The sequence below is a fragment of the Lissotriton vulgaris genome, unplaced genomic scaffold (assembly GCF_964263255.1).
Source record: "Lissotriton vulgaris unplaced genomic scaffold, aLisVul1.2 SCAFFOLD_1556, whole genome shotgun sequence".
In the NCBI taxonomy this organism is placed as follows: Eukaryota; Metazoa; Chordata; class Amphibia; order Caudata; family Salamandridae; genus Lissotriton; species Lissotriton vulgaris.
The window spans coordinates 65,007-81,723 of record NW_028250769.1 but is presented as its reverse complement, the minus strand read 5'-3'; the positions used below and the strand labels follow the sequence as shown (position 1 = coordinate 81,723).

The following is a 16,717-nucleotide window of genomic DNA, read 5'->3' as shown; positions in this document are numbered from 1 at the left end:
TCGCAACCTCCCTCCTTCCATCTCAGCATGTACATGTGACTACTCAATCTTTCTAAAAGGCTGGACCCACCAAATTGGTAAATTGCTAAGGAAAGATGGGTTTGTTATACTACATTCACCACTGTTACCGACAATTTAGCTACCAGTTCACACGCACTTCCTTAAAAGCAATAGTTCCTTCTCTGGACAAGGGCACTTTTCTGTTGTTGTGTATGAGGTTACGTTAGATTATTCGTTATTTACTATAGAGGGTAAAACATAAGTTAATAATAATATCGTTGCTATTTCAGAGGGAAAAAAAGGCATCAACAAGAGCACAAAAAAAACAAACTATCCAATCTTTGGAAGATACAGACATTCAACTTCCAACTGAAGATTTTGTGAGATTTGGCAGAGAGGCGACCCAGGACACAGATTCAGCAAGCGAAATTGCAACCGAGACCGACCAGGACATGGAAATCTCAGAGCATTTAAATATAGACTCGACCCCTCGCACAAGGATCAGGTTTTCAGGCCCGGGAGACACTTCTTCCCTGCAAGGCGAGAGCACGGCAAGAACTGCCTATTCCGATGATTTTGAAAAATCCACCCATACTGCAGTTACCAAGGACACGGACTCCGAGGAAACCATGTCACACCCATCCAGCTACTCTGCCTCCTCAGAAACAGATTCATCATCTCTCACACCGAAGCTACCGGTTCACACCAGCCCTTTGCATCCCAAAAAGAGGCGAGGAGAGAGTAAAACAAAAGGCACGGTTAAAGAAGTGTCTGTTCAGACAAGCGATCCAGCTTTCATCTATCACTGGTCAAACCGTAAGTATTAAAGGAGATTAACATATGAGAATTTTTTTTTAACCCTAAGTCAATTTCATTGGACTCTAACTCTTCGGAACTTTCCTATTTAGCAAAGAATAAGTACATTTCTAAATTCACAAAAGTATACACCATAGAAACTTCAAAACACTGCTGGTTCTAGGACAGAAATAAGATCAAATAGGTTAATCGCTACATGCAAGACTGTGCAGCGGACACTTGATCTCAAGAAGCAACAAAGATTCAATGTTAAAATGTGATAGAGTGGCCTAGTGTAAATTAGAATGAGTATAATGATTTGCTTACTTAATCATAATTATTAAAGAACACTCCTGCAACAGAAGATACTAGAGTGCTTTACACAGAACACAATTGACAAAACATGAAGTCAACAAGTGATACTCTGAACGATAACAGTAACATGGGGATGTAATAGCTATGTAGACATTCTTCTCACCATAGTTTCAACTTTGGTGTTTTAAAAATGTTCCCAAATGTACTATTTATTTTAAACACCTAGAGTTTTTTATATTGTAGAATGAAAATTTGAGAAGGATCTGTAACCTGACAGAATAAGTTAACTCTTGGGGTTTGCAAGTTTCCAGCTAGGGATGTGGAGTGCTTAAGACGGGGGCTGCATATGCTGCAGGAGGTCCTTCTGCCGACTCCCTAGCAAACCATGAGATTCATCCCTTCTGTGAATCTTTCCACAGTGGCGGGCCCGGCGGTCCTTGGTCCAGCTCTTGGACAAGCCTACATCGATCCTGCTCCCATTGCTAACCACGTTGTAAGCCCCGATGCGGTTGAAGGTAAATATTTAATACAAGAATGTAGAATTGTTTGAGTGATTGGACTGGACTGGGCTAACATTGGCAATGTAGAGGAAGATAATGATGTGTCAAAGAGCAGTGTAATGCTCACAGGATTCTTGGGGGTAGTCGTGTCACCCACTTTCCATTACCTGCCAGGTTTCCAACGCCTGAAATGTCACTAGGAATTTCTTTCTCGCGTTATTAATACATTCCATCTGCAGGAGTCCGAACCTTCCAAACAAAACAAGGAGACACCGCAAGAGAAACTTGAGCATGTTGGAGCAGTTGCCAATACCAGCTGTTCATCTTCCCAAAATGTGACATGGAGTTACCACCACTCCAGCCCCCTGTAGTGACATGTAGGCGACACTAAAGCCCTACTACAGACAGCAGGGTTTTCTCGCCTTCTGTAGTGAACTACAAGAACGTTCCTATGAGGGCAGAATATTCTGAGAAACCTCTTGAGTAAGAGGGTTTTAGGAAACAAACACTGCCCATGGCAGCATCCCCTCCTTCTGTGGCTCCTGGCGTCCAACAAAGAGTGCGCCTGCCAGGGCCATGTGTTGCAGCTTGCTGCGCTCTGGCAGAGTTGCTCACAAAGAGCAGCAGCTGCCATAGGACAGTTGTACCTGTGTTGCCACTCCTGTTGTGGCTCCTCTGACTGGGACAGCTGCGGTTCAGTAGGTACAATGAATCCCCCCTACCCGCCCCCCTCCCTCTCACATGACCACTTTCTTCCCTTCTCTTACTTCCCTACAAATCTCTACACATCTTGAGGCTGGTGGAAGCTGAGAATTACAGCATTTTAATGTTAGCATCTGCACCCACTCCATTGTTTTCAAAGAAATGCTGAACACTTCCATGTGTTCACATGCATTCTATAATGGCATGCAAATAAGAAGATAAAAAGGAAGTCAACAATTCTAATTGTGTATAAAGTTCAGGGTTTTTTTGGGAATCAGCGAATTGAAAGTTAAGTCTGTTTTCCACAGTGGCCACCTTTCCACATCACAGCCTTCTCCAATGCACCAAGCCATTTGCTTTTAATTATTTATTTTAAAATAACATAACTCCTCCACAGGCCTTATGATTAGGGTCATTCTCCTAAGCCCTACTTAGTCGGTTGTAAAAAAGCAGACAGGCAACCTGCTTTGCCATCAGTAGATGGGGCCGCTTATTCCAAAGCCTGTTTCAAAGACTTGTAATGATTATCATTTCATGTTGAATTATGATACATTTCCGGCAGCTTGTAGACATAGGCGAACGTACCATGAATATACTTTTGCTGCATGTTTCCACAATTAAAGTATGATTCTGAAGTGATTAAGCTGCCCTAACGTAATTATCTTTTTGCAGCAATGACTGCTTATAGCCCTGCTGTGTTCGCTTTGAATGACATGTTAAAACAACAGTTGCTGTTGACGCAGCAGTTTGTGGAAATGAGCCGCCATCTTCATTTGGCATCGCTGGAGTCCTTGAAGAGTGAATCCTACCACTACATCACACTGGAGGAAACCAAGGAGGTAATTTCTTCTGTGCGCAAGTTTTCCCTTATCCTTGCTCATGGGCAGGAGCAAAAATAAGAATGCAATGAAAAAACATTACATGTAATTTACACTACATATATTCACACTAATGTTTTACATTACAATGTCAAGGCAAGGATTACCCGTTTGCATGAATGTCAAAGCTGGGATTACAATCCAGATGGGAAGGTTCCCAGGTCACATATCCGATGCCAGTGCATCACAGCCTTGGAAAGGGCAGAAAAGCAATCATTCTAATACAGTTGTATATGACTTGCTTGGAAGGTAGTATCCTCCTTCTCCCACCATGTAAATTTCCCACCCTTATCTAAACCAAAATTCTGCCCGATACAATTTTATGCTGTTACTGGAGTCACTGCACGTGAAGCATTTTCTAGGTCTGCCCACTTTTACGTTTCGCCTGTCGAAAGCTGCGCACTGCGCAGCTTTTCGCGCAGGTGAAATCTTATGTCTACAATATGTGTGTGTTGTCCCGCCCCTCTGTTCGATTGGCTAGCTCAATAAATGGAGGCTAGCCATTGGAACAGAGATCTGTCTGTCAATGCCGGAGCTGATTCGTGGGCGTTACCGAGAATTTTAGGCTTTTGCCCACGTCGTGCGGCTGTGTTTTTTTGTTTTTTTTGGGACGGCATGTTTTGATCATTTTATCGTGGCTTCTCCGTGTACCGTTGTGTCTTCCCAGCACACCCAGTGTTTCTCTAGCTGTATTATTTTAGCTGTGTCTCCCGGTAAGCCCTATTGCTCCAAGCCAAGACCTGCAGTATTTTCGGTATCTGTGGCCTTGCAGCCGAGTTACTTTAATGTTTGCTTCTGGCTCGCGCTGTCCGTGTCTGTTCCCAACCCCCCCTCCCGCTGTTCGTGTGTCTGTTTCCGCCCCCCCCCCCCCCCTCCCGCTGTCCGTGTCTCGGCACCAGTGACGGTGAAAGTGATAGTTTCTGGAGCTCGGGTCAGATGTGGAGCAGCCGGGGCCGGTAGAATGCGGGCGGCGGTCCAGTAAGGCCTGTGTGGCTTGTTTTTAAAATTATTGAATGCCCCCTTTGGGGCACAGCCAGCTTCCTCTTCATATTTGCTAGGGCAGGGCCTGTCCCGTTTGTGATGTCAGGGGTATCCCCGGTGACATCACGAAACGGGAGGGTCCTGAACTCGCAGTCACGACGAAGGAGCTCCCTGGTCCCCTGCAGCTGCCGCCATCGGGATCCGTGGAAATGCCATAGTCTGCCCCCCAGAGCACAGCCATGGGTAAGCAGGCTCTGGGAGGGCTTCAATATAAAAAATGGAGCCTCACATTACCCCCACGGAGCTCCGCAGGTAGCACAGCAGACTCCGGGAGTCTTCATTTTTAAAAACATCGGGTCCGTGAGGCATCACCCAGCAGATCGTGTACCACAATCCCCGGAGCCCCGCAGCGGGCTCTGGGGGCTTTATTTTTATTATCAATCAAGGGCCTTCGATCTCCAAACGGCCACAAAAACCCAGAGCCTCTGAGCACCGTAAAACCACAGCGTGCTCATGGACCCTTTCGACCCCCACGTGACTGCACAAACCCCCAGGGCACCACGCCTGGAAGCGCTCTCTGGGGGCCTGGTCAGCAGATAACAAGTGGCAGTGTGGGCAGTCAGAGACTCCCGGGGCTCGCTATCTGTAGGACGGGGTGTTCGAGGGTGTGGGCGGGGGCTCTCCGTGCCCTGCTCGCCAGGAGGAGGGTGGGGGAACAGCTGTCCGCTTAGAGGGCCAAGTAGAAAAGCCCCGGCCAAACCCCATGCAGCGCCTAGCCCGGACCCTTCTGCACGTGCTGCTGACGCCGAGCGGCTTCCTACCGGGGGTGAGTGAGGTGCTATGTATGTGGAGGGGGTCGGTGGCGTGCAGCACGGGGTCTAGATTGCACAGTGGGGGAGGCAGGGTTGGGGCAAGTATGAACGAAGGACTGTGGTTATTATCAAGGTGCAAGTGTCTAGTAAGGATCTGGTCACTTACGTTGGGTCGGTGGCCTTGCATTCCCGGGGCATCATGGGTCTTTTTTTCACGTAGGTAGTAGGTGTGGCGTAATGCAACGTTACGTTTTTGCAGTTTAAATGGCGCGAACCCCATGAAAGTATTGGATCGCTTTACATGAGAACCAGTTACAGCCCATACATTTTTTTGTAAACTCTGGGACATTAAGTGATCTGCTCAGAATCACAGGGTACACAGACAAAATATCGATTTTTAAATATCAATATACAAAAATATCGAAGTTTAAATATCGATGGGACAAAATATCGAAGGTAAGTAATATCGACAGTCTTAATATCGATATTAGTATGATATCAGTAATATCGAAGTTTTAAATATCGATGTCAATAATATCGAAATAAATAACTGATGTTACTAATATCAATTTTTAAATAAATTTAGTGTATATTCTATTGTATTTATTATGTTTTATTATTTATTTTTAATTTAATTAAATATTGTCTTACTACTGTAGTGGGTTTATAGGGGAATAGGGTGGGAAGTAATTTAATTGTTAAATTAATTATTAATTAGTAGGAATTATTAATTAATTGAGAAATAATTTTTAATTAATTGATAAATATGTTCTGTAGCGGGTTATGGGTTTATAGGGGAATAGGGTGGGAAGTAATTTAATAATAATTAATTAATATATGTTTGTACATATTTTAATTAATAATAAATTGGTAATTAATTAATATTAATTATTTAATTAAATTAATTATAGTAATTTTTTATATATATAATTTTTTGTTATTCTTAATTAATTGGGAAAAATAATATTAATTATTAAATTGAATTAATTACAGCTAATGTGCTAATATATTTACTTTATTGTTAATTAATAATTAATTGGTAATTAAATAATATTAATTTTGGGTAAAGGAGTATTTTTAGGGTTCAGGGTCAGTTTTCAGGTAAAGGGGTATTTTTAGGGTTCAGGGTCAGTTTTCAGTTTTTGGGTAAAGGGGTATTTTTAGGGTTCAGGGTCAGTTTTCAGTTTTTGGGTAAAGGGGTATTTTTAGGGTTCAGGGTCAGTTTTCAGTTTTTGGGTAAAGGGGTATTTTTAGGGTTCAGGGTCAGTTTTGGGTTTTTGGGGTACAGGGATATTTTTAGGGTTCAGGGTCAGTTTTGGTTTTTGGGGTACAGGCGTACAGGGTAAACAAAAAAATATTACATTAAATCAAATAAATAACATTTAAAAAAATGTACATTAAATTATTAAGTGTTTTATTTATTTTAAATGTATATGTATTAGTTTTAATTTTGTTTTAATATTTTTATTTAATATGTGTAAAATTATATGTATTTTAAAATTATTTTTATATTATTAATACATTTAAAAAAACGATATTTTTGATTCTGATATTTTTGTACTACAATATTTTTTCGATATTTTTGTACTTACCTTTATGAAGATAGGATTCCGATATTTTTGCTCCGATATTTTTGTATTTCGATATTCTGTCTGTCGATATTATTTTAGACATTCGAATCACAGGATGTTGAGCTGATGCCGGGACTCGAACTCGGTTCCCCAGGTCCAAATTCGGCAACTCTGGCGCCACAGTATCTCTCCTGAAATGTTTATTTTAGATTCGCGCTTTCCATTTTTCACATCCCTATCATCAGTACTAGTGTTAGTCAAGTTAGTTCAGTCCACTCAAATGAAGACACCTCTCGTCTCGGAATGCGTCATCTATTACACTACAAATCATAACATGGACAGAAAGGGGTAGTCTGCGTTACAATGACGTGTCACACAAGAAGAAGGTGTACTGCTTCATCCACGTGGGGCGAGAGCATTGCTTTAAATGGGCAGGCACCTGTACTTCTTTCATTTGAAAGGAATGTCACTTCAACATCCTTTCGCAGGAGATTTTCAACTCTTTATATGGGAGAGTACAGGCACTTCTCAGTTTGAAGCAGGCACCCTGATAGTGGGAGTACCCGCACTTCTATATTCTCATTTAAAGCACTGGGAGAGAGCTGCTCGCTTTACAGCGACATGACAAAAAGAAAGGGCATGTTTTGCTCCACCCTAAGATGCTACATCTGGGAGGCGAAGGGCGGGGCGTTCCTCTTTTCGTGGGCCGGTGGGGACTTTCCTGACTGATGTCATTTTACCGCTAGGTCGTCAGTAGTGATAAAAACACCTGTCACCAGAGGAATTTAAAGTAGCTTCTTAATGCAGGGTGGGTGAGGTGTGCTTTGCATTGTGCGCTTGACAGCAAAGCAGGCTGGTAGAAAGAAATGAGAACATTTATCGGTGGGTGGGTGTGTGTGTGTGTGTGGCTTTGGGGGTGTGGCTGGCTTTGGGGGTGGGTGTGGCTGGTTCTGGGGGGGTGTGGCTGGCTCTGGGGGTGTGTGTGTGTGTTGGTGGGTGGGTGTGTGGGTGGGTGGGTGGGTGTGTGTGTGTGGTAGTAGTTGCTGTCTGCTGAGCTCGTCCGTAGGGTACAATAGGTCTCACATTTGCGAGAGATTAAGCTAATGGCAATGTGAATGACAATGCCATTTATTTAACACATAAATACAAATTTTGTCATTTACAATGCCAATAGCTCAAACTTTTCCAAAAGCGAAACCATTGCATTGTAAATGCTTGTTGTATTTATTATCATGGCCCAGTGCTTCCAAACTCGTACCATTTTTTTGGAGGCCCCATTTTCCTTACAGTGATCAGTTTTGTAATTTCTAGGTGGGTTGTATTTGAGTCATGGATCAAGCACAGTCTGCTATTAACAGCCGATTTGTTGCAACCTTTAGGTGTGAAATCACCATTATTGGAATTATTTTGCAGCCTCTTACAAATGCCTTCAAGTGTTTTGCTACGATACAAATGACGAGTTCATTTTTATTGAACAGTTTGCACATTAAGAGATGTGGGTTCTCTGATAGCGCAAACTTTTTCAAGTCTTGAACTTAGTGGAAAAAAAGCACACTAACCATCCTTTTTGTTTTGCAGTACATTAGAAAACACAGGCCGCCTTCGCTGACACCAGAGCAAGCGCTGGAGGATGTTCGCCTGGAAATGAGGGCAGGCCAGTGATAAAACACAAATAAAGGATTTGCTTCATTAATGAGACTTGAACTCATATAGTACTGTTCACATCAGACAAACAGTATTAAAAGCAAAGTCAAGTGGCACAGATCCGTAAAGAAAACAGGTTTGCCCACATAAATGTTAGACTAAAACTCCAGATGAAGTGGGTTTAACTACTTCTGAGTCTAAACTGTATGATGAAATAACTGATCTACATTGCTCAAGTCCCTATTCTCACCCCTTGAACTGTAAAGCTTTGTGTGGAATGTTAAACTACTGGGACTAATGTTATTTAATCTGCATTTCATTGTCCTTATATCAGTCCCAGCTGCCCACATGTAACTCCCAAGGCATTAAAACCCACATGTAACTCCCAAGGCATTAAAAAAATATCTGAAAGTAGTGTAGATTCACAAATCCCTTGGATTGCAGGTACGCAGTCAAACGGAAAAATCCAGTTTATAACGGAATGACTCACAATGATAATCCAACATCAGTTCATCTTGGTAGGGTGAAGTCCTTTCATGGTGGTAACAAAAGTAATCTGTTGTGGGCATCAATCAGTGCGGCAAAGAACAGAACTCCACCTCTCACAAATTGAACAGGTTAAGACCTTATTCTGATAGCTTCTAGTTGAATAGGTTTAGGTTTGGAGGGATCTACAACAGGGAAAAACCTAATTAAACTGCAATGAACTCTGCCAACTAGGCAAGCAAGAGCCTGCGTCTCAACCAGGCATGAACCAGTACCATCACTAATTGTTGAGAAGGTCTCCTTGAACATGCATGCAATATTGTTTGTCTATACACGTGTCAATTCTAAGATCTAGGGACGGGGGGGGGGGTGAAGCTTCGAATATTGTAAAGACCTGTATCAAGTTAGAATTTACATCAAGCAAGAAGCATAGAATTAGACTATTCTGTTTATTGTTTTAAACCTCCAACAGCAGTCACCAGAGTTAAGAGGTCTAAAGTTGCTACAAGTGATGCTGGCAGTTCTGTATCAACATTATCGGGCACGGTCTAAGCCTCTAGTGATCCTCAAGGAAGCAAAGTCTTAGTCAACAAACAATTGCTGTCCTAAACCAATAGCTCTATCAGACAGGCATAAATACATACTCTTGCCTTTTGGGAGAAGTTGAAATCTACATACTTGTTTCAGTTTCCCAAATGTTTACCACCTTGATGTGGGAGCCCTCAGACCATTTCTGCCCTGTAAGACTATTTTGGTTGCAGCATACTTTTAAATAACTGCTTACTGGTAGCATGTTGTGTGCAAAATAAAATCTTAGGCACAAAACAAAGATAGCACAATTACATCCAGGCTGCGAGCTATCGGCAACCAAATAAAAAAAAAAGCCTTCTAAAATGATTTCTGCTTGGAGAAGGTAGCAGACCTAACCAGCTCGTACTAAAGCCTCGTGAGAGCCCAAGGAAACCACTGACATGTAGTATGCCATATTGCACTGGATTTCGATACAGTACTTTGTAGGTAATGGGACGATATGGTGGTCATCAGTCTTTGGGAACGGACGAGTAGATTCAAATGAAGCTTTGTTATTTTCCAGAGCCAGACAGGCAGCAGCATTTTTAAACATGGTGCGGAGCTCAAAAATTCATGGTTTATAAAACCCTATTATGTGAATGGATTCAGTAAATAATGTAATGTGAAAAAAGGGGAAGTGAGAAGAAAAACAAAGCTGTGCAGTGTTAAAAACGTTTCATAGATTGCTGTGACTATTTTAGCTTTGTGTGATTAACAAAACTCGGATTAAACTGTCATGACAAAGTGTATCTTGAAATCAGAGACCAATCTATTTCGATTTATTGACTATGCCAGCAAGCTGCAAAAAGGAAATAAAATGACATTTATATGTAACAGAAGTAAGATTACTCTAAAATGCGTGCTTGATGCCACCTATGCAAAGAATTCCTTTTGTATATTTGTTTCAGAGTGCACAAGGCAATGGAGCGGGAAAATAAGGCTGCCTTACCACCAGAGAGAGCTGGAGCATCTGAGAAGGGGGTAGTAGTGAATTGGTTGCATTTGGTGCATTCAAGAAGCTCATACAGAGGTTGTAAAGAGATCGTCCTTACGGTTGGTCGAGTTAGAGGTCGAGATAGGCAAGGTGGGCACGGAGGGGATCATTCAGAATTCATTGATAACCAAGCTGAAAAGAGATCATGGAGGAAGATTCTGACAAGAGTGGACAGCGAGAGGGGATGTAGGCAGGCCCTTATAGGCATTCTATTCGGTTTAGGCTGACTGCGTTGAGGACGTGGTCAAGGTCGGTTTTGAAGTGGACATTTGTTCTGGAGCAAGCGTGCTAGTATCTTGGCGCTGAGAGTGGGTCTCTCAACGTCCAGCTTGACTGGATGGTATTGAGGCTTCTCTGAACTCAAAGTTTGCTTTCATGGCAGAGATGCCTTTGGAACAGTGGTTGGTGCCGACCATTGAGGTAACTTCTGCAAGCAGTTTGGGATTGGAAAAATGTACTTGAGGTACTGCTCAAAAGATACAATCCACAGCAGATGGGAGTGTGGGCTTCAATGCGGGCCTGGATCTTCTACAAAGTGGTCTTCGCAATAAAGGAAGTGTGGTCTCTGCACCCCTTTGCCGCCTGGGATATTGCACTGGCCTTCCTTCTGCCATCAGAAAATGCTATCTCACCACAAGCCAAAACCGATCCCTTACAAGAGTACAGGTATTTAATTTTGTAGTGTGCCCACAGCCATTCTCTTTGAAAGCTTGGCAAGCTAAACAGTTTGATTCCTTATGGTGTCATTGGTAGATAAAAGTTGCAGACTATGATGGTGTGGCTGTGGGAATCTAGTTTTACTTGTAGGGCACAAATGGAAGGGTGTGCCCCCCCCACACGACTTTCTCATACAACTTGGCCTCAATATCTTCAGATCCAGTAAAATTCTGAAGCAGTTAATGATCATATCTTTTGGGAAGCATTTCCAGTGCACTTCCTCAGCACAGTGGCGCCAGAGCTCCGAAAGGTAAGTTCTAACACAGAGGCAGAAAACAGCACTCTAAGCTGCAGTCTATGTCCTGTGGCATTATGGGTTTCAGAGAAATAGTCTTATCGAAACCTCTCCTTCAAATAAATACAGCTTGCAATGTCTGTGCCAAAAAGACTGGTGTGCAAAGCATGTGCTGTACACTTACTGCAATCCAATATTTAGCAGTCGCACGAAATTGCTCATAGGGAGGTCAACACCAAAAGATTGTGGCCATCTACTTTTTTCAGTTACCAGTACAAAGTGTAGGGCTATATTTCTGAACAGTCAAAAAAAAGTCCCAACTGTGGTCTGTGTAAAGAGCCATCTGAGGAAAACCCTCCAGCTAACCAAGGATCTCACAGACACAGCTGCCAGGGCAACAGTATTAGTTTCTAAACAAAATTTTGCAGCCTTAATTAAGTCTTTAGGCATGAGGTGGAATCAAGACCAGGCAGCCTCAGTGTTCATAAGATAGAGACGAAGTGTAGGGGTGAAAGAAAGAGGCATGAGGTGGAATCAAAACCAGGCAGCCTCGGTGTTCATGAGATAGAGACAGGAAGTGTAGGATGGTGGAAGAAAGAGGCGTGAAGTGGAATCAAGACCAGGCAGCCTCAGGATTCAAAAGATAAAGAGACAGGCAGTGTAGGTGGTGGGAGAAAGAGGCATGAGGGTGAATCAAGATGAAGCAGCCTCGGTGTTCATGAAATAAAGTGACTGAAGGTGTAGGATGGTGGAAGAATGACATGAGGTGGAATCAAGAGCAGGCAGCCCCTGTATTTATGAAAGAGAGAGACAGAAGGTTTAATGAGGTGGAAGAATAAGGCATTATAGGTGGGGCTGAGACAAGGAAGCCTTGGTATGCAGCAAAGACGGCATTCACCAGCACCTATAATGAGCGTCTAAGAAAATATTTGGCTCCCTGCACTTTTTGTTTTCAAGGAGGATACATTGTTTGTAATTTTATACAGAAAACATCACATTAGGATTCTAATTTTGTTAAAGTTGTCAGTATTGCATTTTAGAGGAGATGGGGCCAAGCGAGGAGAGTTGTCAACTGGAACTAGTGAGATATACATAGATATATATTTTACATTAAAAAAAACAGTTGTCCTAATTCGGGTTTTACAATCCTGCACAGTGACTGTTGCACTATTATCCCCATATGTGAAATAATTTCCAAATGTAATGAGTCACAAACCAAAGAATACAAATACCGAATAAAACTTTGTCTAGTCACCTTTGATTTGTACATCCAAGTAATACACCACTAAATAACATTGTATTTTTTTCTTGTCGTGCTGATTGCTCTTTATGCATTCTTTTGCCAAAAGAATTATGAAGTTTTGTGTTTACAAATGAGTCATATTTGGTTCTTGCAGGGCTTAGTGCAACAACCACAAAATCTGTGACAGAGGATTGTGTGAGCAATTTCTTTCAGGGGAAGTTCATTCAACAATTCTTCCAAAGTAAACAAAAAAGAAAGCAACATTGAAATTCATTACAAAAGTGTATTTGAGTTAGAGACATAAAATTCACAGAGAAGTCAGTAACATACACAAATATGACTGGTTTCATGTGTTGCGCTGATTCGAAACACATCTGATTCACATCTTCACGGCAACGGATAAGGCCAAAGGCAAACTATTTTCTCTACTTCCCTTGGATTTAAAACTTCTTTCCTGAAACCTGCTTCACCTCCTTCACAAAAGAAAAGAATGAGCAGCAAATCGCATATTTACTCCACTGTCTACAGAACAGTGAAAACATGGTACATTAATGATGCTAAAGGAATCCCTAAAACAGCTACTGTAGTAGAATTTGCAGATGTAATGCAGTGATGAGCACCCTGAAGCCAGACAAAGTTCTTGAACAGACAGTAAGTGTTCCCCAGAAAATAAACCTTTTGGTTTTTTACGATTAAAAGTGACTACATTTAAAGGTTGTACAATTAGTCTCTACACAAACCAGGAATTAACCTGTAAAACAGCTGTAGAGCAGCAGCACTGAAGCATATTGAGACCATCACACAACTTGTACCATTCACATCATTTTGTTTTAAAAAGAAAACATACTCGCGGGCCCCTTCCCTCAGGCCTTTGTGACTTGCATCTATAGTGAAAGTTTTACTTGTTCAGATCAGCTTTGAGACATCTGTCAGTTAAGCACTGAGCGGTTTGCTTAAGGACCGCTTTGTGTGTAATGAAATTAAATAAATACAACTAATCAATACAGACATCAAGACCACAAAGTAGAAATGCCATTTGCCAGACCTTTTTTTTTTTAAAGAAATAAGTTAAGGGTCTTAGTGCACCGTTAGTTTAAGACCGAGCTGCATGATACCCTAAGGTGGCTATAAAGGACAGGTACTGAACAGACCCAATACGTGGGTTCAGAGGGCACAATTCAAGTGCTTTCACCGAAACACCTGGTACAGAAAAATAATTTGTTAAGAAAAAAACTGTTACGGCAAGAACGAAGAGCAGGTTTAAGCTTCCTAACTTGACACTAATTGGGTTTTCTTTAAGTATTCTACAAGGGGACACAATCCCTTTAAGGGGAGCAGCACTAGGCAACTCTGAGATAAAAAAAAAATACCGCACAGCTGAACGAGATCACAACTTTGGAGGAGAAGTCTCCTACCTTCGTATCCTCTTCAGTTAATGCATCTCAATGCGGAACAGCATGACTGCAAGACTCCACTTTGGGCTTCAAAGTTGGGGTTTAAATGGCTGTAACGCCAAAAGCTACACAGCCATCGGCACAGGGTTCTCAGGAATCAGTCTCCTTGCTATTTCTTTTTTAGACTGCTCAACAGAACTATCCAACTTCATTACAATTCAGTATCTGTAAATGGAGCCATTTTCCAGTATAGAAAATGGAAAATATGTTTTCCGATTCAACTGCGGACACCCCAGCAAACATTAATACTGTTATACAAATGGGCACTATTTTCAGCTGCATTAAAGACAGTTGAGACCTCATCACACAACTTATCTTTATACATGAGCAGTGAAGCGAAACAAAAATGCAAAAATCTGTACAAGTGAGAAGATCTGATAATTAAAAAAAAGGCAGAAGCATCCAATTTAAATATGTTATACACAAACAACACATGATTACCTTCACAGAGGTGAACGGCTAAAAACCCATCATCCGTTTGTTTTGTTTGACTGGAAAAATTCAGTCGGGGAAATTGCTTCACTTTTTGAAGGAAGTGCTTCACAATGAAAAATCAGTTTAGATGAAGCAAGTTTGAAGGGGGAGTGCCCTGACCCTCTTAAAATCCTGTTTTTTTATTACCCTCCATCACGTGTAAGGGAAATTTACAAATAAGATATAAAAATGTATTTTACTTAAAAAGTCAAGAGATCAGAAACAAGAGCAGATAAGTCATTAAAATAAAAAAGGTAATGTAGTTTGAGAAAACCAGATGCCTTCACGAGAATAGACTGTCCTATGAGTTACTTGTGTGTATTTTACAAAACCTGCACTGTAACAAAGTCTGTCGTGAAAATACTGATGTTTGCTTCCCTACTCACTAAAAAATAAATGATTTAACATACAACAAAAATGAAACTAAGCATTTACACAAACTGATTTCATTCACAAATGAGACACTTGACACCGAAATCCAGGTTGTTAGAAAATGTGCATAATGGTAAATTTACAGTAGGCTGTGCAGGTTTTCTCATTCTGGAGGAACGGGCTCCCCAGGTTCACGTTTTGCTGTAAGTCGAGACAGACAGAAAAAGAAAAGCAAATATATGAGTTATGACTGACATGGTTAACATTCACAATGATTGTTGCATGCAGAGCTATCAATGTCAGCTTGTACTGCGTGGACATTCCCATTTACAAATTCTGCAATACATTCTAATGATAACACACAATATTTATTTAGAATTTTAGTTGCACAGCAATGGTAAGAGTTGACCACACTGTTGTTAAACATATTAACTGTAGGTTATGCACAGTTCTTTACGCATGGCAATGTGTTTTTAGATTAGACTTCGATTGAGAGCATTCTGGCTTCAGTAGACTCCGACTGATGCTCGATTAGAGAGTCTCTCAAATCTTTTTTCTTTCACATTGCAGGAGGGAGTTCACGAAAAGCCAGACCTCTGTCAATATAGGTCAGTACTGAGTCTGAAAAGAAAATAAATTTTCATAACCACCAATAGTTAAAATACAGCTGCAAGGAAGGGGAAAGGAATTCTCTATACTTAGGCCAGAGTGACCTTGAACACCTGCACATTGTTCATTCCATAGTGTTGTGAAAGGGGTGGGAGGCCCCGAAAGAAGGTGGGGTCAGTGTGGTAGGAAAGAGTGCTAAGTTTGTTTCATACACAGGAGCTCTTGAAGATCTGCTGTTGAAAAGAGCACAACATAAAGGCCCCTCTCAAGAAGAACTTAATTTCACCATCTGGCCTGAATGGTATTTAATCCAAAAGAACATGGTGACACAGCATAATCTAAGACCCTGAACCGCAGGCCCAAGGCATCCTATTCTGCTGCACAAGAGAAGGAAGAGAGAATGCTGATCTAGAGACAGAACTACACATGAGGTGCTAACGTTTTTTACCAGGACAGCAGTCGTTGATCCAGGATAATTTATTGCTCCAACAAGTCCTAGAATATTAGCTGAACCTATGTTTTACTGCCAGAAGGATACTTTCTTTAGATAACCCACAAGCAGAATTCCAGGTCCTCACAAAATCCATAGGCAGGCAGGTAGGTAGTAAGGTGGGAATTTGAGGACAGGGGATACAGACTTACTGTGGAGGTTGGAAGACAAAACAACCCAATTCACTATTAAGCCAGGCAAAGCTTGAGGGAAAGAACAATGACCTAAAAACATAGATCGTGACCGCTTGCAAACATACTGCATTTGAAGCACCGAAGATTCTTTTCCCTTAAAAGCGTATCTGTTCCTTATGAAGTTTGGAAAAAGTAAAGATCACATATTCATCCCACAGTTTTAGTTTGCTTTGCCAAACTGTTTTTCTGACAGCAGTCAGATGTATTTGGAACTGGAAAGTCAGAACCAGATTTCCCAGGAAGGCAAGCTTTATTGGCATGGTTGCCTACATATAAAAAAATCTCTCATAAAAATTGCTTTACAGAAAAATGTATGACTCTGGAAGTGTGAGCACCTTTTTAGTGCTAGCATACGCCCTGTTCAGTTCCTGAAAATTCTCTTACACCTTCAAAGCAGTTTGTAATAACAAGTCAGTAGTGACGCTACTAAAGTCCAAAACAAAGTAACTGGGGGTAAAAGTATTTCAGACATGGTACTGCAGGTGACGCATTCATTCTACAAAACACTTATTTCTAAAACCCTGCATTTTAGAGGTCCAGTGTAATTCACTTAAGAATACCAGCAGAAGAAAACGGAGCATTAAACTGATCGGACAGCCAAAAATCAATAATTCTAAAACCACGTCTCTTGGCGAAGATGGAGGAGAGCAACCTGAGTACCCATAGGCGTCCATGAATATA

The 16,717-nt window shown here is 41.5% G+C and overlaps 2 protein-coding genes across 3 annotated transcripts in view; one reads left to right on the top strand and one right to left on the bottom strand.

Moving 5' to 3' along the window:
- LOC147663124 (uncharacterized protein C19orf44-like) overlaps positions 1 to 10,072 on the top strand; it is a 35,648-nt gene extending 25,576 nt beyond the window's left edge. Inside the window, exons 6-9 of one of the 2 annotated variants that reach the window (XM_086950654.1) lie at positions 291 to 816; positions 1,530 to 1,625; positions 2,985 to 3,151; positions 8,133 to 10,072. In XM_086950654.1, the coding sequence (XP_086806780.1) occupies positions 291 to 816; positions 1,530 to 1,625; positions 2,985 to 3,151; positions 8,133 to 8,216 (873 nt within the window). In that variant the 3' untranslated portion in view covers positions 8,217 to 10,072. The remainder of the gene's footprint in view (positions 1 to 290; positions 817 to 1,529; positions 1,626 to 2,984; positions 3,152 to 8,132) is intronic. The other variant, XM_086950653.1, reaches the window with a different exon arrangement.
- A 2,642-nt stretch (positions 10,073 to 12,714) lies between these two features.
- Positions 12,715 to 16,717, bottom strand: part of LOC147663123 (calcium homeostasis endoplasmic reticulum protein-like) — a gene marked incomplete at its 5' end in the record, with an annotated part of 60,482 nt that continues 56,479 nt past the window's right edge. Inside the window, one exon of the mRNA XM_086950656.1 lies at positions 12,715 to 14,944. Within this exon, the coding sequence (XP_086806782.1) occupies positions 14,907 to 14,944 (38 nt within the window). The remainder of the gene's footprint in view (positions 14,945 to 16,717) is intronic.